Source organism: Aphelocoma coerulescens, chromosome 6 (assembly GCF_041296385.1).
Source record: "Aphelocoma coerulescens isolate FSJ_1873_10779 chromosome 6, UR_Acoe_1.0, whole genome shotgun sequence".
Classification (NCBI taxonomy): Eukaryota; Metazoa; Chordata; class Aves; order Passeriformes; family Corvidae; genus Aphelocoma; species Aphelocoma coerulescens.
This window is the reverse complement of record NC_091020.1, coordinates 22,889,769-22,910,466: the sequence shown is the minus strand read 5'-3', so window position 1 is coordinate 22,910,466 and position 20,698 is coordinate 22,889,769. Positions and strand designations below refer to the sequence as shown.

General features: G+C 57.7%; 2 protein-coding genes across 5 annotated transcripts; one reads left to right on the top strand and one right to left on the bottom strand.

Moving 5' to 3' along the window:
• Positions 1–1,111: 1,111 nt before the first annotated feature.
• ZDHHC16 (zinc finger DHHC-type palmitoyltransferase 16) lies at positions 1,112–5,174 on the top strand. 4 transcript variants are annotated; one of them, XM_069019839.1, is made up of 10 exons: positions 1,206–1,550; positions 1,850–1,963; positions 2,190–2,278; positions 2,481–2,509; positions 2,714–2,847; positions 3,082–3,129; positions 3,682–3,767; positions 4,048–4,171; positions 4,244–4,314; positions 4,662–5,174. In XM_069019839.1, the coding sequence occupies exons 1-10, from the start codon at positions 1,305–1,307 to the stop codon at positions 4,774–4,776; spliced, it is 1,056 nt and encodes a 351-aa protein (XP_068875940.1). In that variant the 5' UTR covers positions 1,206–1,304; the 3' UTR covers positions 4,777–5,174. The 4 variants fall into 4 exon arrangements, with proteins under 4 accessions (XP_068875941.1, XP_068875940.1, XP_068875938.1 ...); XM_069019837.1 differs by having other exon boundaries at positions 1,769–1,963; XM_069019840.1 differs by having other exon boundaries at positions 1,112–1,550; positions 1,769–1,963; positions 4,048–4,314.
• Positions 5,175–5,502: 328 nt separating this feature from the next.
• On the bottom strand, positions 5,503–20,636 carry MMS19 (MMS19 homolog, cytosolic iron-sulfur assembly component). Its single transcript, XM_069019836.1, has 31 exons — positions 20,487–20,636; positions 16,785–16,833; positions 15,949–16,049; positions 14,389–14,474; positions 13,896–13,970; positions 13,268–13,337; positions 12,942–13,070; positions 12,670–12,731; positions 12,307–12,393; positions 11,920–11,994; positions 11,569–11,646; positions 11,129–11,267; positions 10,620–10,774; positions 10,376–10,454; positions 9,979–10,104; positions 9,585–9,666; positions 9,144–9,241; positions 8,652–8,789; positions 8,268–8,423; positions 7,921–8,020; positions 7,661–7,763; positions 7,480–7,554; positions 7,219–7,345; positions 7,036–7,136; positions 6,904–6,960; positions 6,606–6,792; positions 6,411–6,493; positions 6,153–6,317; positions 6,018–6,077; positions 5,796–5,896; positions 5,503–5,716 (listed from the first exon to the last, which is right to left on the bottom strand). Exons 1-31 carry the CDS (start codon positions 20,593–20,595, stop codon positions 5,689–5,691), a joined length of 3,081 nt encoding a protein of 1,026 aa, XP_068875937.1. The 5' UTR covers positions 20,596–20,636; the 3' UTR covers positions 5,503–5,688.
• Between the last annotated feature and the right edge of the window lie 62 nt (positions 20,637–20,698).

Here is a 20,698-nt window from a genome sequence, read left to right as displayed (position 1 = left end):
TTTACCACACTGACAACACAGGGATGCGTGCCACCCAAATGCTGCATGGCAGGAGGTTGTTGCTCCACTTTGCACCTGCTGAGTTTCAAGGAAAAGCTCTTGGCAAGCCAAAGGGGAAATGTGGAGAAGAGGGTGTGCAGGGGTGTGCATGTCCCACCTCTTCTCTACCAGGGTATAGAAGGTCTGGGCAGGAGCCATGCCTGTGACCTAGAATGGGCTGCTGGGTCTGGTGTCCTCATATCCAGTAGATCCCAACTGTGGGGTCAACCCCACACTCCTCAGGCAGGGTGGAGGAGAGCCCTGGCTCCTTTGGGGAGCTCATCTGGATGCTGCAGCTTCTGCCCTCACCCTCCCTGCTCCTCCCCAGGGGCTGTGATGGTGGGCACAGCAATGCAGAGAGATGATCCCTGCTGGAGGGACTCTGAGCTCTGGCACCAGTGCCTGGCACCAGACCAAGGCGAGTGCTTGGCCCAGGCTCAAAACGTGCCTTGGCAGGACCCTGGGGCAGCCTTGCTGCTTAATATTGATGGATACTGCCTGCATGGAGGCCTGGGGGCCCCAGCCCTGCAGATCGTTTTCCCATGTGCTGAGCCAGATCGGGTTCCTCAACACTCCCAGCAAAGCTCTTGGGCAGCATAAGGGGCTCAGCAGGCAGGGGAATGCCAGCCCAGGGCTGTCCCCGGGGCCCTCATTTGCTGGTGTATGGCATTGTTCAAGGATCCAGGCGAGGAGAAGCAGGAAGTGTTGGGACTCTTGGAGTGAGGCTGTGAGGTTGGGAAGGGCACAGGGTGGCCTCCACAACTTGGTCCAGAAGTTGAGGTGAAGGGAAGTAGCATCCTACTATTTGGGGTTAAGGAGGGACTAGAGGAGGAGGGGTAATCCTTTACTGGCTCTTCCACGTGTTTCTTGTGTGGATTCCCCTGTTCCTGAACATGTTGGGAAGGGCTGGGAAATGGCCCAGCATCCTGGATGCTCATGCCTTCTCTGGTTTCCTCTGAGTCAGACTCTCCGTGTCACTCCCCCGGCCCCCTCCCCGCCGGGAAAGACGAGATGGGACCAGAGAGCACCTGAGCCCAGATGCTGAGGGGCCTGTGCCCCCTGCTCCGTGCAAAGAGACATCCCAGCGACAGCAGCCCCGCAGCCTCCAGGAGCCTGGGCTCAGCTTCTCCAGCTCGGCATCCCTGTCAGTTCAGGGAGCTGCACTACCGCCATCAGCACATCAAGGGAGGGGAAGCCCTTCCTGAGGGACAGCCAGGCAGCAGGGTGGCCTGCCCACGCCGAGCTCCTGTCCCCCCAGGCGTGGTATGGCAGGGATGAGGAGCCGGCAGCGGATGTTTGCCGCGGTGATGCGCCTGCTCCTCAAGTGCCTGCGGCTGGGCCGGCGGCGACGGTTCAAGCTGGTGCGGCAGGTGGAGCAGCTGTGGCACTATGGGCACCTCTGCCTCCGCTCCCTGCTCTACAACTCCTTTACCAACGGCGATGTGGTGCTTGACTCCCTCTTTGAGCCCATCTACTGGCTGGTGGACCATGTCACACGGTGGTTTGGCGTGGTGAGTCCCCCTCACTGGGCAGGGTACACGTGGTGCTGGGGCAAGTGTGCTTCTGGGGCAATGGGCTCAGGGCTGCCTGTGCTCTGGGCAGGAAGTGAGCTGGGACCTCAGTGTGTGGTTCAGATTGGTTTCTTCTGGCTGTGTCCTGCCTGTGCCGCTCCCTAGGCAGTGAGGAGCAGGCGCTGCCCACTTCAGTGACTCAGGCCCCTTTTCTGTAGGTGTTTGTGGCACTGGTGATTGGGCTGACGAGCTCTATTGTGGCCATTGTGTACATCTGCCTGCTGCCCCTCATCCTGCAGACCTACACACCTGCTTGGATATGCTGGCACCTTGCCTATGGACACTGGAACCTCATCATGATTGTCTTCCACTACTACATGGCCATCACCACCTCACCTGGGCACCCACCACAGGTGAGGCACCAAGTGGCAGCACAACCTCTCCCAGCTGGACACTGGGGCCAGCTACAGATGGTCACGGGGAACAGCCTGGTGATGTTGTTGCAGGAAGCCTCTGGATTGGGGAAGCTAGGCTGGGCAGTGCAGAGTGGGGAGGCAGCGGGGAGTCACAGGGGAAGGAGATGCAGGAGTGTGAGATGCAGATTTTAAGGTGCACAAATCTCTTCTGACCTTGGCACAGGCCAAGAACGACCTCACTGGCGTCTCCATCTGCAGGAAATGCATTGCCCCCAAGCCGGCTCGCACCCACCACTGCAGCATCTGCAACAGGTAGGGCACCCTCCCTCTGCCTGGGGCAGCCTCTGGAACCCTGCTCCTCACCCCCTGCCCCAGTGTGAGACAGGAGCCCTTCTCTGCTCTGCCACCTCCTTGCCCTGTCGCTTGTAGGCTGCAGGGCTGAGGGGTGCCTGTCCCCTCCCAAACACACCACTTGCACTGGCTCTGACACTGGCACTGTTCTCCTCTCTCCCAGGTGTGTGCTGAAGATGGACCACCACTGCCGTATCCTTCTGCAGTACTAACCGGTGGCACACTCCTGGGGGGAGCCAGCCCTGCTTCCCTCTTCTCTCCCCGTCCCTCCTCTCAAGGAGACAGCCAGCATAGGGATGGGTGATGGGAGCAGGGCCCAGAAGAACTGCCCTGGTCCCTGGGTTGGGTTTGGACCCATGGTCTGTCACAGTTATGTACCTTTAACCCCAGAGGCAGCCTGGCTAAACAACTGTGTGGGACACTACAACCACCGCTACTTCTTCTCCTTCTGCTTGTTCATGACCATGGGCTGCATTTACTGCAGCATCAGCGGCTGGGAGATGTTCCGGGATGCCTACGCAGCCATTGAGGTAAGCGGCCAGGCCCCGGCCTTCTCCTGCTGTGCATCGAGACTGCCTGGCTTCCCCAGGCTGAGCTTGCAGAGCAAGGCTGGGCCAGGCCTGGCCCCTATAGTGACTTTGCTTCCCCTCTTCATCCTCCTGTGGGGCCCCCAGCTGCTCTGATCCTGTGAGGGTGTGAGGGGAAGGGTCCCTGCCCCACTCCTCTGAGACACATAACTGGTGCCCTGTTTTCCATCCCCCTAGAGAATGAAACTGCTTGAGAAGGAGAGACTGCAGGTGGCCGCCAACCAGGTGGGACATCCCTGCCCCCCAGCTGCTCCAGGCAGTGTGGAGCAGAGCTGCCCTGCAGGCTGAGTCCTGCTTGGGGCTCTGCTCTCAAGGAGCACCCCACACCAGAACTAGCCCCCATGTTCATCTCACGTGCCAGAGAGCTGGGGCTAGCCGGGCAGCTCTGCTATGGACACTGCCTCCAGCAGCTTGGGGTCTGCCTCGCTGTGCATCCAGCTTCCAGGGGCTTGGGCTGGTGACAGCTTCTTGGCATGTGCTGCTCAAGCTGCAGCACTGCATACACATCTCACCCTGACCATCAGCTGCAGTGTCCTGACCAGTCCCATGGCTGCTCCCTGCCCCCTTACCTCCAGCCCACTGCTCCTCACACCAGCTCTGGGTGTCTGTCTGTCTCGTAGCTGTCCCAGGCTGCCTCCCCCTCACCCTGGCTGTTGCATTAGTTCCAGCTGCAGTCCTTTCTTGTTGTCCAAGCTCTGCAGCAGTGAGGGGTGCAGCAATCCCTGTCTGGCTTCAAGCTGTAGTTTGGGTAATCCTCCCCATCTGGTCCTTTTTCAGACATACTACCAGACCCCACCACCCACCTTCTCCTTCCGCCAGCGAGCTTTCCACAAGAGCGTGGTCTACCTCTGGGTCCTGTGCAGGTGAGGGGGGCCAGGGGCTGGGGAAAACAGAGTGAAGCCTGTGACATTGCTCACCCTCGACCTGCCTATAGCTGGGCTTGCTCGCTCTAGCGCAGACGTCGCTGCCCTGCCAGCCTTGGGCCACAGAGAAGGAGAGATTTTGTCTCTCTGTCAAAGGAGATTAGACAAGCCGACCCACTTAACGTGGCTGTGGGTGCGGGGAGGCAGCCTCAGCCCCCACCAGCTGCAGCACCAGGGAAGGAAGGCCTGTGTTCCACCTGCTGTCCCTTGTCCTACCTAGCTCGGTTGCACTGGCCCTGGGTGCCCTCACGCTGTGGCACGCTGCCCTCATCACCCGCGGGGAAACAAGCATCGAACGGCACATCAACAGAAAGGAGAGGCAGAGGCTGCAGAAGAAAGGCAAGGTGAGTGCAGCCCATGGCATGGGGGCTGGCTGGGACAGAGCCAGACGTGATGCACCTCTCCCTGTCCTGCAGGTCTTCAGGAACCCTTACAGTTACGGCAGCTGGGATAACTGGAAGGTGTTCCTGGGTGTGGATGTGCCAAGGTAAAATCCTGGGGAAGCCCTTGCCTGAGAAGGTGGTGGCTCAGCAGCTCTGGGGGTTGTGGGAACAACAGGGGCTGTTCTTGGGCTGCTGTGGGAGAGGATGACAGTGAACATTGATCCCACACTCTGCACTGCACTGGGCGCTTCAGAGCGTGGAAGACCTGGGCATCATCAGCCTTGTGCTTCATGAGCCCTGTCTGGTAACAAGGTGTGGCCTACCCAGCACACCTTTGCCAGGAGAATCCCAGCTGAGGAGCTCAGCCATCATGGCAGCTCAGGACATGGTTCCTCAGAGCTGAGAAGCGCCAAGACTTCACCTTTTGGCTGTGGCCTCCCTTTCCTCACAGGCACTGGCTCACCCGTGTCCTGCTGCCCTCTCCTCACCTGCCCCATGGGACAGGCCTGAGCTGGGACCTGCCTCCCTGTGTGATGGAGCAACACGCGCCACTCCTGGCAATCTGAGGCCCTGTGCTCTGGACGTCCCTTCCCACAGGCAGGGGAGCACCTGGGGACCCGCTCTGCTGCTGCAGCTTCCTTTGGCCAAAGTGCCTGGCAGAAGGCTGCTGCTGGCACATAGTGCTGACCGGAGCCAGAGCCATGGAAACTCTATGGACACTGTTGGTGCCTGGATGCCTACTCTCTTGGCTCTCGGTGGCTGCAGGCAGCCCAGGGGCAAGGTGGCAGAGCTGCTGCTCCCTGCACCAGCTGAAGGTGCTGCCCTCATTAGCACAGGTATGGGCCAGCATTGGCCCAGCTCAGCTCTCTCTGAAGGGCTGGGTGCAGAGGATGGCACCCCCATCCCCCAACTGCTCCCTGGGGAGTCTTTTTAAGACCATCCACTAAATACTGTTTTTTTTAAAGGGAGTCTGGTTTTTTTATCTTGTGGGGCATATGGACTTCTGGGGATGGGAGGAGAGGGACCACAATGTGAAAAGAGGAGGAAGGGCCTATAACCAGCATTTTAAGCTGCTCAACATACAGAAGAACTGAGGACCCAGCCTGAGCTGCATGGAGACCCTCAGAGCATTATCAAAACAGATATATTTATTCCTCTGGCACGTGGGTTGTCACACACCACACGTGGGCACAGACCTGTCCTCTCCACTTGCATGTGGCGGGTCTGTCCATCACTGTCCCTGGCTGCAGCAGAGGGTGGGCAAGCCACAAGCAGCACTGCTCCTTCCCAGCTGTGGGTGCTGAGAAGGGACTGCAGTGAAGGATGCTGTCTGCTGGCCTGCACGCTCCAGCCCTGGCACTCGGGGCAGTCCTGGGCTCCGAGGATCCGGAGGGTCCGTGGCATCGGTCGGATGACTTGGTGGGTTAGCGAGGCGCTGGTGAGACCGTTGGTCCGCACAGGGAGGGGATGCAGGGTGCTCACCTGCCTGGGCTCCCGAGCAGGAACCTACAGGGACAGAGATGGTGCCATCAGCCATGTCCCCTACATGCTAGCACCCCCTCAGCAGCTACTTCCACGCACTCACCATTCCCCACGTGCTGCCACTGCTTCCTTCCGCACCAGCCTCTTTTTGTCATCCAAAGGCTTGGCCAGTGCCCTGATAACTCGGCCTTTGTATGGGAGCAGCTGTAGGACAGAAGGGGCTCTTTGTGAGAGAACTGGATGCTGGCTGCCCCCCAGGAGGTTTGGGACCCCCTTGCCCCTCTACATACAGGCACAGGCACCGGGGTGCTGCAAGAGCACTTACCACTGTTGTGGGCAGACTGGTGAGCGCATGGGCACAGCGCAGGGCGGCGATGCGGACAGCCTGGAACAGACGGATGAGGGCAGCACAAGGGGCAGGAGACGGGCACAGCAGGGAGGAAGGAGGGGGTGCACGCACCATGGTGGGGCTGGAGGTGAGGTTAAGGAACTTGGTGACCAGTGTGTCGACATGCAGGCTCATGATCTGGGGAGCTTCGAGCAGCAGTGGGTGGAGGCAGCTCAGTGTGGAGAGCTGTACTACACGATCAGAGCAGGACAAGGCCTCAAGCAGGAGGGAAAGCAGCTGCAGAGAGAACACAGGAGTCATGAGTAACCCCAAACTATGTACTCTGCAATGTCACAGCGTACCCTGCCTGCCACCTAGGCTGGCTCTTACCGTGGGCAGCTCTGTCACCAGCACAGGTTTGGGGAGGTGGTTCAGTACATGGGACAGGCCCTTCAGGTAATTTGCCTTCACATCTGTGGAGAGCAGAGATGGTTACAAGCAACCAGCAGGGGGAGGGGATGCTGCCTCAGGTCCCCTGGTTAAAGGGCCAGGAGTGGTGAGTCTGGGCTGGGGGTGGCCACTCACCAGGGCCAGCCCCATGGAAGCCTTGCACCAGCTTGGGGACATTGTCAGTGAAGAAGCGCTGGCGGAACATGATGCGCACGTCAGCATGGCAGCCCTTGTGCAGCACATCCGGGGACTCGGCCATGAGCAGGGAGAAGCCATCGGCTGCAGCGGGGCCCAGCTCTGCGTCACCCAGCAGGCCCAGCAGCTGTGAGGGAGAGAGCCCTGAGGCAGAGTGCCCTGCTGCTGGGGGTGCCCAGCCAGCCAGGGGGGAGCAAGGCAGGTTTCTCAGACGTCACCCAGCCCCACCACCACCTACCTTGTCTGTCAGGCAGGAGCTCAGGGGGTGGTAGCGCAGTACCAGGGCTTTGGTCACCTGTGCAGGCAGAACAGTCGGTGCCAGGCTGGGTCCCCCAGCCCCTCTGTCCTACTCATCCAGGGCAGGCCTTACCCAGAGCAGCAAGGTGAGCGCCTGCGTTCGGTGGGGCCCCTCTGCAAGGCCGGGCTCCATCCTGTTCACTGCAAGCTGCAGGATTTCATCCAGCTGCTGCCCTGGGGACAGAAGGGACAAGCTGAGCCATTCCCCTTGCCAGCAGTGGGCAGGGCTCCCCAGCATCTGCCCCAGCCCCCTTACCTGCTGGGTGTTTGTTCACCAGTCCTGCAAAGCACTTGGCAGCTGTGGTGGCTGTGAAGGGACAGTTGCAGGAACAGCTCAATGCCAGCAGCTCCCGGAGCAGCCATTCCTGCTGAGGGATTGCCACCTGGAAGAGACACAGAACGTGTTATGGCCCAGGGCTGCAGCTGCTCCCTCTGTCTGTCCGTGGAGCTTGTTGTGCACAGAGGCTGGAGGGTGCTCGGGCAGGGCTCCTCTCCACCCTGCTCCCCACCAACGTACATCGCGGGGCAAGGAGCAGACGAAGGCCATGAGGAGGGCGACCAGGCGTCTCTGTGCCTCCAAGCACTCCCCATCCTGTGAGAGAAGAAGTGCCCATGTCATCACAGTTCTTGCTGCCAGCCTGTGCCAACATCCTCATTCCCAACCATTCTGATGCCCCAGCCCCAATAACCAAACATACCCCGAAAGGCTGGAAGGAGCAGGGAAAACTGTTTTGGGGTAGGAAGGAGACCTCTCCATTCAGAAAGAGGGGCACCACATGAGACACACTCTGAGCAGCCAGCCTAGGAGAGAAAAGACATCGCGATGTGCTGCTCTGGAAGGGTCACCAGAGACCTCCCAGGAGGCACAGGGTCACCCTGTACAGATCACAGCAGGGGGCATGCAGCCTGCTCCCTCCCCACGATGGAGCACCCAGCTTCCTGCCCCAGCTTCACTCACTCAGGGCTCAGGTGTGTGGTGGCAGCGCTGATGACTGGGATCATGGCAGCCAGCACCTCTTCCTCCAGCAGTGCCTTGCCTGGCAGCGTATGGGTGCTCTCTGCAGGTAGTAGAAGGAATGGAACTTGCTGGGGCCTGCTGTTCAGAGGGAGGAGGCAGGCACAGCTCCCTGAACCCCCATTAGACTAGGGGAGGGCTCTGGGACAGTGGCAGGAAGCAGTGGAGCCCACTCTTGAGGGCCATGGGTGCCAGATGGTATCAGCAGTGGCACTGACTGCAGGATCAGGAACCCCTGAGAGCCTGGGAGTTGCCTGCTCTTCCCTCTCCCTCTCTAGCCCTGCACTTACCTTGCATGGCTGCCTGCACAGCCATGGCCAGCAGGCACGGCACCACCGTCTGGTGGAAGTACCAGCAGCCCTCCGCATCCTGCTGGCACTGCAGGGCCACACGGTGCAGGCTCTGGCACACAGAGACCATGTCTTCTGTGTTCCTGGCCTCGGTCCCTGCAGGGCACAGTCATCATCACATCAAACAGCCTCAACATCCCTGATCTGCATCAGGATCCTGGGACAATGCAGCCCTTCTGACTCCCACTCCACCAGTGGGAGTCACAGCCCAGGTGTGGGTTCCTTGCACCACTGCCATTCCAGCTCTCTTCCAGCCATCACCAGTAACAGAGGCAGCTCCTGCCCAGACACGCTCTGTGGAGGTGCCTGCAGCAGCTCCATTACCTTTCTGCACCTTCTGGAGATGCTGCAGCAGGACAGGGACAGTATCCCTCACGATGCTGGTGTGGGTGGACACAGCTGCCAGGGCCTGCAGGCAGCGCTGCTGCAAGGAGCGGTGGTTGTGGTAGCTCTCTTCCCGCTCTGAAGAGGAAACACACCTCAGAGGGGGACCTGGGGTCACCCCACCCAAGGGCAGTCAGGGCCTAGACCCTGCCAGGGTGGATGGGGTGAAGCAGCGTGGCAGACCCAGCCCACGCCAGGCTCAAGGCACTCTGCCTGCTCTGCAGCTGGGCAGCTCCTTCCCACAAGGGTGATCCTAGCTACCAGACCAGCCACAGCTTTCCCTGTGCCAGCACACAGTGCCTGCACTGGGAATCCCCCAAGAACAGCCACCAACCTATACCACATGGCACAGCCCCACTGCCTGGCAGGAGCCCAATGGTGATGGGAAAGCCTTTACCCCAAAACCAGTCACCACTCCTTTCCCACCCCTACCTGACTGCAGCTCCTCTTCAAGCCTGGGTACCATGCGTCCAGAGAAAACCTCTGGGTAGGTGGGGGCCAGGGACCCAGCTGCCTCCATCGCTGCTTCGCTGCCAGAGGGAAAGAGAATGGAAAAGGTGATGCAAGGACTGCAAATCCAGGGCTGCTTGTACACCAGCTGCACAGACCTGGCCAGAAGGTGTCTCCAGAACCTCATTTCTCAGCAATTTGCTTTTTTCACTCTTCAGGTAGGCAGAGCAGAGTCTCCTGATTTGATAGGCTCAGACTTTCTCATTTGCAGCCCATGAATTGTCTGGTTTATCTCACACAGTCTTCTAGTTCAAGGAATTCCTGTGCCTTCCCTCAGACTACAACCTCGCTCTGCAGCAAAGCCAGGCTTTGTTCCTCCTCCCAGAGCATGTGTGACTACAGTGAAGCCAGCCCACCCCTCACCTGCTCTGGGAATCCTCCTCATGCAGAGCGAGACGGATGAGGTGATCCACAACCAGCTCCAGACCAGAGGAAGACAGGAAGCCTGGAACAAGAGCCATAGAGGAATCCTACCCTTGGCCAAAGGCAAAGATGCTGGTGTGCTGGACAGGATCCTTCCCCCTCATCCAGGCCAGCAGCAATGCGGTAGCACACCAAATGCCAGAGATACAAGGTGCCCAGCACAAACAGGCAAGAAAGAGACCAAATGTCCCTGGAGCTCATGGCTTGGGTACAAAATGCTGCCACTACTCCTGTGCACCTACAGGCAGCAGGTAAGGATGTTCCAGCAGCCACTGTGTCTCTCAGAAGAGAGCGACACCTCCTTCTGTCTCCTCAAGAGAAACAAGGCACCAACCTTGCAGGGAGCCCAGGACAGTCAGTGCCTTGATCCCAACCAGCTGCAGCTGTACGCTGGGATCCGTCAGCGCCGAGAACACCACAGAGCAAACTGGGGCTTGGAGCGACAGCAGAGTGCTCTCATCTGGAGAGAGGAGCATGGAGTCACTGCCTGTCACCACACAGCCACCATCTTGCACTGTGTGGTGACAGCACCTCCACAGCACTTGACAGACCCTTTCTAGGGTGCTGCATTTGACACCCAATCATGCAGGGTCCCTGGGACACAGCAGGGGCTCGCACATGCAGCCACACTGGCCAGTGAGCTTTCCTTGTCTGTCAGCATACAGGAAAGCGAGGTCAGAGCCAGCAGCCCTTGGGACACAGGTGCCTCCAGAGGGACCAGCCACCCTCACCTTCTTCCACATGTCCCCACTTCTGCTGCAACTCCAGGAAGCCTAGCAGCATTTCCAGGATTGTCCTCCTCTGGCTGCTCTGCAGGGACACAAAGGTGTAACCCAGATCACTGTCACTGCTGGGACAGAGCTGCATCTCAGCCCAGTGCTGGGAGGCCACAGGGTGCCCATGGGGTCTCTACCCACACCAGGGAAGGACATCCCCTTAGACACCATGCTCCCCCAGCCAGCGGGTGGCCCTCACCTGTGTGTGCTTGGTGTACTGCTCCAGCAGCAGGGGCAGGACACTGCGGGTGATGCGGTGGTAGGTGCGGAGGGAGGCACCTGCTGCTGCCTGCAAGAGTTTGGCACTGGGCCACACCAGCTTCATGTCAGGCTCGCACAGATGGTGCCTGCAATCTGAGATAGGCTGGGTGTCAGCTGCACCGGTGCAGAGCTCCTCTGCCTCGCGTGCGGGGACACAGCTGATAGCTGGGCTGGGACGTGCTGCCAGGGAGCAGCTCTGAGCTGCAGCACAGTCTCCCCAACTGAGCAGCTTCCCATAGCCCCACATGCACAAAGACTGCAGTTCCAGCAGAGAGGGAAGCAGCTCAATCCCCTTGTCCTCCCTTCCTGCAGCCAATTACCTTGGAAAAGCCAAAAGTGGCTGTGAGGACTAGAAAGAGAAGAGGCTTGAAAGAGAAGAGGAGTGCAGATCTCTACCTAAGAGGATGCTTTCAGGCCTGCCTGCTCGGCAGGGTCTCTGTTAGTTACCTTGCAGGATGCTGCTGAGGAAGGAATCCAGCAGATCCTCAGAATCAGAGCTGAGCACAGAGCGGGAGAGGCAGGCAGAGAGAGCATGCAGTGCAGTCAGGCATTCCGTCTCAATCTTCTCGCTCGCTGTCTGGAACACCTGGAGGAAAGGCCACAGGATGAGCTGCACTCCATGTCGACAACAACCACAGGCTTCAGGCTCCCAACGCAGGCTGAAGGGCTCAGGCTCTTGCCTCATTTCCCACGTGATTTGAACATGCAGCACAGCATGTTCAAGCCACAGGGACATGCTGATAGGGTTGGCCTGTCCCCTCCACTTTTTAACTGGGACAGTCCAAGGTCACAGGTGCGGGCTGCTGGGAGATACAGGGCCCACCTGGTCTGGTTGAGAACTGCTGCTCAGGAGAAGCCCAGCCATGGTGCAGCCCTGCAGTACTCACCTCTCTGCGCAGGGACGACCAGAGGCTGGGGAGGAATTCCTGCAGCTCCTTCTGCCCGTAGATGGCACAGCAGGCAGTCTGCAAGAGGGAGCCAGTGAAAGCATCACAAAGAAGCCAGTACCAGGTGGACACAGTGCTGGGACACTGCCCATCCTGGCAGGCTCATGCTGAGCTGCACAAATCACTCAAGAAAAACAGGAAAGAGTGATGCAGTCCAAACCAGGACTCTGGAAATTGTGGCTCTGCAAGGGAAAGTCTCTGGCTGGCAGGGAGAAGGGCTCAGAAGTGGCTGGCAGCTGCTACTGCCACAGATCAGCAGTGGGCTGAAGGGAGTAGGGGATCCCTCCTTACCAGAGTCTGCAGCGAGTCAAGCTTGGCACTTTGCAGTTCTGAGTCCAACTTCTCAATAAGCAGAGGGAGAAGGAACTGCAGAGAGAAGCACTTCCATTCAGCTCACCCTTTGCACCACCTTGTCCATGGCCCTGCAAGGCTGCAAGTTCAGCCTCTGCCAGGAGAGCAGAGGTGAAGGGGTACCTGCAATAGGCAGCCCCTTCCCAGGATGTCAGTCAGCACTCTCCCCATGAACAGCCCCAGAAGGAGACAGGGCTGCCCAAGTGCAAGCTCCTGATCCCAGTTGTTCCTGTCCCACAGAGTCACAGCAGGAGCTGCAGCACTATGAAAGGCAGCCTGTGCTCAGGGAACAGCGAAGTGCTCAAGAATCCCTAAGGAGCTTCGTACCTCAGCAAATTGGGGCGTGGAGGCCAGTACAGCTCGGAGGCTCAGGATCAGGTCTTCCCTCTGGATGCCATGAGGATCATTGGGGGGCTGGAAAGGAAGCAGAGAGCACGTCACCCACCAGTCAGGAAACATCCCAGCCCAGCCATCAGCTGAGGGTGCATCACCTCATCTTCAGCAAGGCAGCAGCAAGTGCCACTGGAGCTAGCTTGGCACCAGCCTGTCAGCCTGGGTACCACAGCTCACAGCTCAACACTGCCCAGCCAAGACTCTTGGCCACCCTCTCATCCCATTCCCTTGAGGGGAGACAACCCCCTAAGAAAACACCAGAAGGAACAGGCTGTGGCACACAGCAGACTCACTCACTGGAGTAAAATCAACAGGGAAGTAGCAGGATGTAACTTCAAACAGCTCTTCCACAAAGGGACCTGCAGACAGAGGAGAGGGAGTGAGCAAAGATACTGGGAGAAAAAAGGCACAGCAGCTATGTTTAGCACCCATGACAGGCCAGATCTGCAGCTTTTAAAGTGTGTTAGGGACCAGCCCAGGCCTGATCAGACCCAACAACCATCCCTCCAACAGCTCAAAGAAAAGGGACATGTCTCCCAGTCAGCTCTGCATGGCAGGTTTAGGCTCACCCAGAGCATAGTCCTTGGCAATAAGATCACGCACAATCTGGAAGGCCACCAGCAGATTGCGGGGATCCTTCTCCCCATCCATGACCTGGATGAAGCCGAAGGTGAAGTCGGCACCCAGGCCCTTCAGCTCTGCAGAAAGAAGGAGCGTGAGCAGGTGCAGGACATCAGCCCTCACCAATACGGAATTAAATCAGCCAAGTTGCCCCAGCCCCACAGTCCTTTTCCAGCTCTCCCACGCAGAGCCAGAGAGCCCCTGGAGAAGGTAAAAGCAAGTAATCTTCCCAGCCTCAACAATCCCAGAGCGGCTTTGGCATCTGCCCCCTCACCTTCCTCCCTGGTGCTCATGAAGTTGGTGATGATGCTGTAGACTGTGTGGCGGTCCAGCTGCATCAAGGACTGAAGGGAGGAGCAGACCAATCAGAACCATCCTCTACACATGGCAGCACAGCTACCCACTACCCCACGGGCACCACATGCCCTTGAGAGAGAGCAGGACCCCCAGCAGCTCAGCTGCTGCTTCCTGGCACAGAGATCCCATTTATCACATGCAAAGTGTGCACATGCCTATGCAATGGCACATGAACATGACTGTATCCCATCACTGCATGAATGCACCATCAGTCACACCAGGGCCACGCGTGCTGCCCAAGGCACTGCCAGCAAAAACAATCTTAAATTGGAGGAGAATTGGACTGGGGGCACTTAAACACAGCCTGGAGAATGGAGCAAAAGGAAATAATTCCCCTAGGGCTGAGAAAAGAGAGGACAATGGCCAAACAGGATCCTTGGCTGCTGTCTCTCACAGTCTCTCTTGCAGTGAGCCAAGCCATCTCTAAGCCCTGCAGAAGCACTGCACTGTGTTGAATGTGGCCAGTCCTCAGGGCAGGCGGGCCATCCCCAGACACACAAGGAGCAGAGATCAAGAACAGGAGGATAGGAAATCACATTGCTCACCTGCACATGTACCTCCTGGAAGATGGCTTTGAGCACAGACACTGCTAGCCCTGGGGACAGCACCTTGCACATGCTCTGAGGACAGGAAGAGAAAAGCAAGAATAGAATACCATGATGGCAGCCACATAACAGAGCTCCTGCCTCTGTACAGCAGCTGCCTGCAGGATCCTCTTCCACAACAGGGAGAGCTCACCACCCCCTCCCCAGACAAAACAGGACAAGATGCCCATCATCAGCACTGCTCCCCAGGGTGGCCAGGGAATCCTTGCCCCAATACCAACACAGGGCAGGAAATCAAGGCAGTCTCCTCTCCTGGCTCCTCCACAAGGGGCACAGCAGGAGAACAGAGGAGACAGGGCAATGCTGCCAGATGGGCTGACAGCCCAGCCAGGCCCTGCTTGACACACTGCTCCAACCCACACCCAGGTGTTGGACCTCCCTGACGCTGCTCTGGAGTGCATCCCAGCACTGTGGGCTGGGGGTGCGAGCTCACCAGCGCTCGCAGTCCCTGAAGCACCGAGGGGATCACCAGGTGATGATCTTGCAGCCGGCTCTCATAGAACAGGACCAGATGCAGCACTGTCAGAAACAGACACCAATGTGTGTTAGCCCTAGGAAACGCAGCTGCTGGGTGCTGGCCCCAGCTCAACCACAAACTGATGGATTAAGAGCGAGCACATCTTGCACTGGTGAATGGGACAAACTGCCAGTGGTGGGTGCACCCACCTGGCTCCAACACCTTTGCCCTCTCCTCATGAGCAGCCCACACCTGACTGCAGCAGAGCAGCACCCACCTCTGGCTGCTGCAGAGGTGCCGGCATTTGCCGTGACCTGTCCAGACATGTGGATGCAGACACCAGCAGCAGAGTGGCAGTCAGCTCATCGGAGCCTGGAGGATGTCAGGGGGTGGGGCACAGGGCTGGGGCAGGAGCTCTGGCTTCCTCAAACTTGGCTCCGCAACACATTCCTGGCCCCTGAGTCACAGCCATGGGCGCCTGCACACCCCAGCCCTGGGGAGTGGTAGCAGGAAGCAGACTGGAAGAGCCGGCTAGCAGCATCCTGTGCCCACAGCTGCTGCAGAAACTCAGCCCCCCAGGAGGCAGCCTGACGAAGCGCTTGAGAAATGAACTGCGTGAGCAAGGACACGAGGCTCTAACCCAGCTCGCTCCCCTTGCTCAGCTGCCCTGAGTCTCCTTTCTCTGCCAAGCATCCTTACTGAACCTCCCCACTTCTGGCTGCCCCTTCAGAGCACCCCAATTCCCACCAGTCATCACACCTGACTCCAGCTGTTCCAGTAGATAAGGTTCTATGCACAGCTGCTCTCAGCCCTGCCTGACTTCAGTCAAAGACAGCCAAATGCCAAGGGCTAAGCATCTTCTACTTCCATCCTCCCCTTCCTCCACCTCACTTACTAGCTGGGCCCCCTGTCTAGCCAGGCTGCTGGCTTAAGTTCAGCTTCCCATCTGCAAGGCTCCCAAGCCCAAGCCAAAGTTTGTCAGCACTTACTGGCTTTCCCTGCTGCCAGCCAGTTGCTACGGGGCATTTAACAGAGCCAGAACTTCTCCTTGCCTCTATGAACAGGGCATCTTCCTCTCCCCACACCAGTACCACACTCCATTCTCATCCTTACACTGATCTCCCCTCCTCCCCAGGCCTCAGGGTTCCTCCTGTCAGGTTGCAAGGCTGCAGTGTGATTTGGTGTGTGAAGGACAGTCTTCCTGCTCTGAATCATCACCCAAGGATTCTGACATACAGATGTATCCCCAGCATGTCCCACGTGGCGCTGAGCACACCTGGGTGTGCAGCACTCGCTGTCAGGGGCCCCAGCTGTCCAGGGATTTGGTGTGTTCAGACAGTGACCTGAATTGCGTGGTGAGGTTGGCAAAAAGGCCGCAGTGCAAAGCCTCGTGCTCTCTTTGGACTTTGACTCTTAGAGACATGTACAAAGTTGTCACAGTGTTAAATCAATCCCTTTTGCCAATTGCAGGACAGATGCTTTAATGGCACAGGCTTTGTCCCCAGCCAGCCACTCAAGGGCCAGAACATCCCTTACCTTCCTTCTCCTGGAGCAGGGAGTAACACTGGAGCAGGACTTGTGACAACAGCTGGATGCCTCGCCCTCGCATCCGAGGATCTGTGTTCTCCAGGCAAAACCTAGGCCAAGAGAGGAGAAAGCCCAGGAAGCCTGTTGTGAGCAGGGACATCCAAGCAGGAAGTACATCCTGAGCAGGCACATTACAAAAACAAAGAGGTGCCACTCTGTGGACCCAATCCTGCCTGACTTGCTGGCAGGGTGGGAACAGACTCCTCTCCCCCTGTCTGTGCTGCATGTGTGCACTCAGCCCCAGAACCATGCAGAAAGAAATCCAAGTTCTCAAGTCGGATAAAAGAAATTGCTCTTGCACCATGCTCTCAAGATCACAAGGGTCAAAAGGGTAAAGCCTCTTATAGTGAGGCAAACCCAGACCCCAGCTAGGGAGAAATGAGCCCAGGCCATGACAGTTTGGAGACAGAAGCAGAAGCTGAGTGCCAGCCAACTTGTGACATGGTGTTGGTGCAGCTGTGTGCTCAGGCAGCTCCTGCTGGGGACAGCCCCAGCTGAAAAGTGCCCTGCAGCTTGCTGCCTGCCACATCTCTCCTCTGTCCTGGGAGACCATCAAGAGCTGCTCCAGCCTTGCTCTTTCCCAAAGAGCTCCCACGTCCAAGGAGGGCAAAGCACTGCTCAAGCCCCATGCTGTGAGCAGACAACATCCTGCATGCTGCGATGTGTCTACCAGTGCTGAAGCTCATCCTGGATGAGCACACTTTTCCTTCTAACTGTGCCTCCTTGTGGGAATGTCCCCTGCAAGGCCCTTACCCGACGTATAACTTGCACAAGGCTTTTCTTACCCCAGGGCTTCCACAAGCTGCAGCACTGTCCACCTTCCATCTTTCACCCCTGGAGAAAGGAGGCAAAGAGAGTGAACCAGAGATCATGCAGGCATGATTGAGTGGAGATGGATGCTGGGAAGCATCCCAGCACTGCAGTGGGAAAGGCTGGTCGGTGCTGACTCCTCACTAAGCACCAAAGGAGCCATGTACACTTAATTGGTGGAGCTGCCCCCAGCCCTGCCTGCGAACACCTCTGAGACTGAGAGCAGCCAGGGGAGAACTTGCCCGCACTTTGCCTCACCCTCTCCCTGAAGCCTGGCTGTATGTGTGGCTCCTGAGAGAAGCCTTGCTGTGCTCCACTTGACTGAGATACTAAAACCCCCTTCTCTAATGTGAGCATGCTGTGAGGAGATGCAGGGCAGCTCTCCAGGTGCTTCCTGAGGGATAACTGGCTGAACAAGCAGCCCGGACACTAGTGATCACTCAGCTTCCCACCTTGGCTCCATCACCTCCACACTGTGCTGAGCAAGACCGGCACAAACTTCCTCCAAGATGGAGGGCAGGGAGAAAGGCAGCTTTGTGGTCAGAGAAAGATAAAGTTCTGGGATTCCTGGAGTCTATTTCCAACTCTGACTCAGATACCTTGCCAGGTTGCCTCATTCACCTCCTGCCTCCATATTCCTGCAGCTCAGCCGGGGGAAGAGTCACTCCTCAGGAGGCTTTGGTAAGGACCTGTTTGTTGCACCTTACAAGAACCTTGGCAGAAGGGCAGGTTCTCCATTCCTGCCACCCATTCCCAATGTGGCAGCTTCCCAGAAGGAAAGCTCTGTGTACGCCCTCTGATCAGATATGGGGTGGCAGGCAAGGGACTGGACTGCCTTACCTTCAGACCCCTAACCTGCAGCCCAGGTGTCAAGTGACATTACTGAGAAACAAGCAAGACCCCTCACTCTCTACCTGGACAAAACAGCATTCCTCCACAAAAAAAAACCCCAAATCACCTTGCAGTCACTGAGACTCACTGTCTTTGCCCAGGAGCACTTCTGGGCACTCTGAAGGGACCTGCTCACCTCTCTGCCCTGCTGAACCTACATGACTGACAGGGCATTCACCCTCTCAGAAGTCCATAGGTTTCATTATGGGCTTTCCCAAGCCTTGTTTCAGCTTGTGTCTCCTGCTGTTGCAAGCATTTACTGTCTCTCCCTAAGCAGTTAATTCCAGTATTAAGATACACTGTTCATCATAGAGCTATCTCTAGGGATGGGATGACAGTGTTTTCTGGCAGAGTGTTCTGACAGCAGGCAGTCCCGACTCCAGAGACAGAGCTTTCAATCCTGCCTGGCGCAGCAGGGAGAGGGAGCCTGAACTGAGGAACAGAACAGATAAGGGGAGTTGCACGGAAGAAGAGCCCAGCAGGTCTCGGAATTGACGGGCACAGACTGAACAGGGGGTGCCCTCAGAGACAGCCATAATGTGCTGGCAAAATTTCTTGCAGAATAACAACAGTGAAACAGCAAGCAGATGCTATGCACCAGCCAAAGCAGAATGGGCTGCAGGGAGAGCTCGGATGGCCCTTCTGCATCCAGCATCCCAATATCTCACTCTGCAAGCTCATGAAGAGCCCTTGTGCCTCTGCATCATAACAGAAAAGGTCTGAGATAAACGCCATCTCTGTGGCCAAGTGCTCTGCTTCTCTGTGTCTGCAGAAAGCGAAAGCAGCTCTACACAACAACTACTCAACAGGAAAGAGCTGCAGTGTGATGGCCAAACCACAGCCAGGTACTGACAGTCCCCGTGGTCAGTGGCAGTGAGGTCAGCAGCTCCTTTGCTCAGCTCAGCAAGGGAGCTCCCTCTGTTCTCAGGGACCCAGGTGTGACCAGCTTTGCCTCACATGGTGTGGCCACTGGCCACTCCTCCCTGGCACAGCCTGTGAGCGTGGTGTGCTCGTGGGCAGCGCTGCACAGGCCGTGCGTGGTGTGAGCACCAGCACAGCTAATTGGCCCTGCCTCATGAGCACAGCAGGCACAGTGGTGAGCCCCTGAAACTGCTGCCTCCACATCTGGCAGCAGCACATATGCCCCAAGGTTAATTAGGCACCTTGAATCTCTTTACCAGGAGGGGCTGCTCTCCTGTTTTGGGATTCCTGTAGTTCCCAGAGACTAAACAGAAGCAAGCCATTCACCCTGTGCTGGATTGCTACTCTGAACCAACATGCTCCTTTTCCTGACAGGTCTGTCTCCCTTTCACACAGAGTCCTTCTAGGTATTAGTCACTTCTGGAGGCCTTCCATTCTTGTCTCCCCCACACCCTCAAAATGTGAGCACAACATTCACAGGGAATGTGTAATGGATTCTGTAACAGCAGTATCCTTCTTTCCCCATTTTTTAAGAAAGATGAATTCAGCCTCCTCGTGCCACCCACTGACCCACGCAGCCCAAGCTGCCTGTGACAGCACCAAGGCCTTTCTGCCACTTGCCAAGTTACGCTCATTTTAGTCCTCAGCAATAAATGGGGGAAGCTCAGTGCGTTTCTTACAGCAATTGCACAATGGCCATGAGCTTAGAAAAAAACTCCCTTTTGCTCAAGGATACATAATGCAGTTTAATCCTTTCTGATGTGTGCTTCTGTATGAGGTCAGAGGGGCCCAAGGACATTTGCCAGCCCCCCTGTTTTTGAAGGTGGGTTTGTCACAAGAGCCACATGGCTGAAAAGAGCTGGGGGGAGAAAATGGGGGGCAATTCCCTTTGTATGTCTTCCAAGAGACAAAGCTTTCTCCAGGCACTTCTGTAACATGACATCAGGTGACAACAGCAGTTGTAAGGTTATCCTTCCCCACATCTATCCCAAATATGTCAGAGACTGTGCAACCCTTCTGCAACATCTTGAATGTCACATAGTTTAGTGAATTCCCCCAAATTTCCTTGGCATTTTCTTCACTCTGTGTTACATAGGCCACTGGGTTACCTTCATGTTTTGCCAGCTCATCTCATCACCAAGACACTACAGAGCAGTTCACAATCCATCAGGCCTTGGGAAAGGTCTATAAGCTACCCCCCTCTGTGTTACGTAACATATAAAGATAGCCATTCTCTGCTCTCTCAGCTCCTTCCTGAAACATGCTGAAGCCGCTGCCTAGAAACACAAAAGTATCACCTTATCCTTAGAAAGCCACATTCCTCAAGCTGTAACTTCCCTAATGTGACAGTCACCCAATTGCTGTTCCAAGCAGAAGGATAAATTATCCAAGGAAACCAAATGCCTCAAGCTCTGTTAGGAAAGGGGGAGAAATCACAGTGAGGGCAGTCTGCACCAGTCACCTCCCACAGTACCTCAGCAGGGCCATGAGCTCTCCACCCACTGTCGATTTCTCTGCCACCCACATCTGCCTCGCTCCTGGAGCCCCTCACCCTCGCTGCTATCCCACTCCTACCGCACATCTCCTTGTCAGCTCCGAGCTGCAGGCTCTACCCTACCCATTCCCCCGTGCCGTGCCCCGCACGGCAGCCTCACAACCCACGGACACGCTCCATCCCACGCCTCCACACCCTGCCCTACCCAGCCCCGCAGCCCCACGCTTCCTCCCAAACCCCTCCCCACACCGCCGCCACCCGCCCGCCGCACCCCGACCGTGCCCACGCCCGCCCCAGGCCCAGCCCGGCCTCCCGCCGTGCCCACGCCCAGTCCCGCCCAGTCCCGCCCCGCCCCGCCCTCGCGCGGTACCTGCCGCCACCTCCGCGCCGCGGCCGTCCTGCTGCCCGGACACGAAGTCCAGGACGGAGGCGGCGAGAGCCTCCACCCCGGCCCCGGGCCCGGCCCCGGCCGCCGCCATGACACTCGCGCGCAGGGCCGCGGCCCGGCCCCCACCCCGCCGTGCGCGTGCGCGGGGGCGGTGCTGGCGGTCACGTGCGCCCGGGGGGGCGGGGCGGGGCGGC

Coding starts and splice junctions, on each gene's coding strand:
- ZDHHC16 (XM_069019840.1), top strand. CDS start 1,305: ATGGCAGGGATGAGGAGCCGGCAGCGGATGTTTGCCGCGGTGATGCGC. Junction 1,964..2,189: donor CACCTGGGCACCCACCACAG/GTGAGGCACCAA, acceptor ACCTTGGCACAG/GCCAAGAACGACCTCACTGG. Junction 2,510..2,713: donor GAAGATGGACCACCACTGCC/GTATCCTTCTGC, acceptor CCCCAGAGGCAG/CCTGGCTAAACAACTGTGTG.
- MMS19 (XM_069019836.1), bottom strand. CDS start 20,595: ATGGCGGCGGCCGGGGCCGGGCCCGGGGCCGGGGTGGAGGCTCTCGCC. Junction 7,346..7,479: donor TCTGCTCCTTGCCCCGCGAT/GTACGTTGGTGG, acceptor TGTCTCTTCCAG/GTGGCAATCCCTCAGCAGGA. Junction 5,717..5,795: donor GTGGCAGCACGTGGGGAATG/GTGAGTGCGTGG, acceptor CTGTCCCTGTAG/GTTCCTGCTCGGGAGCCCAG.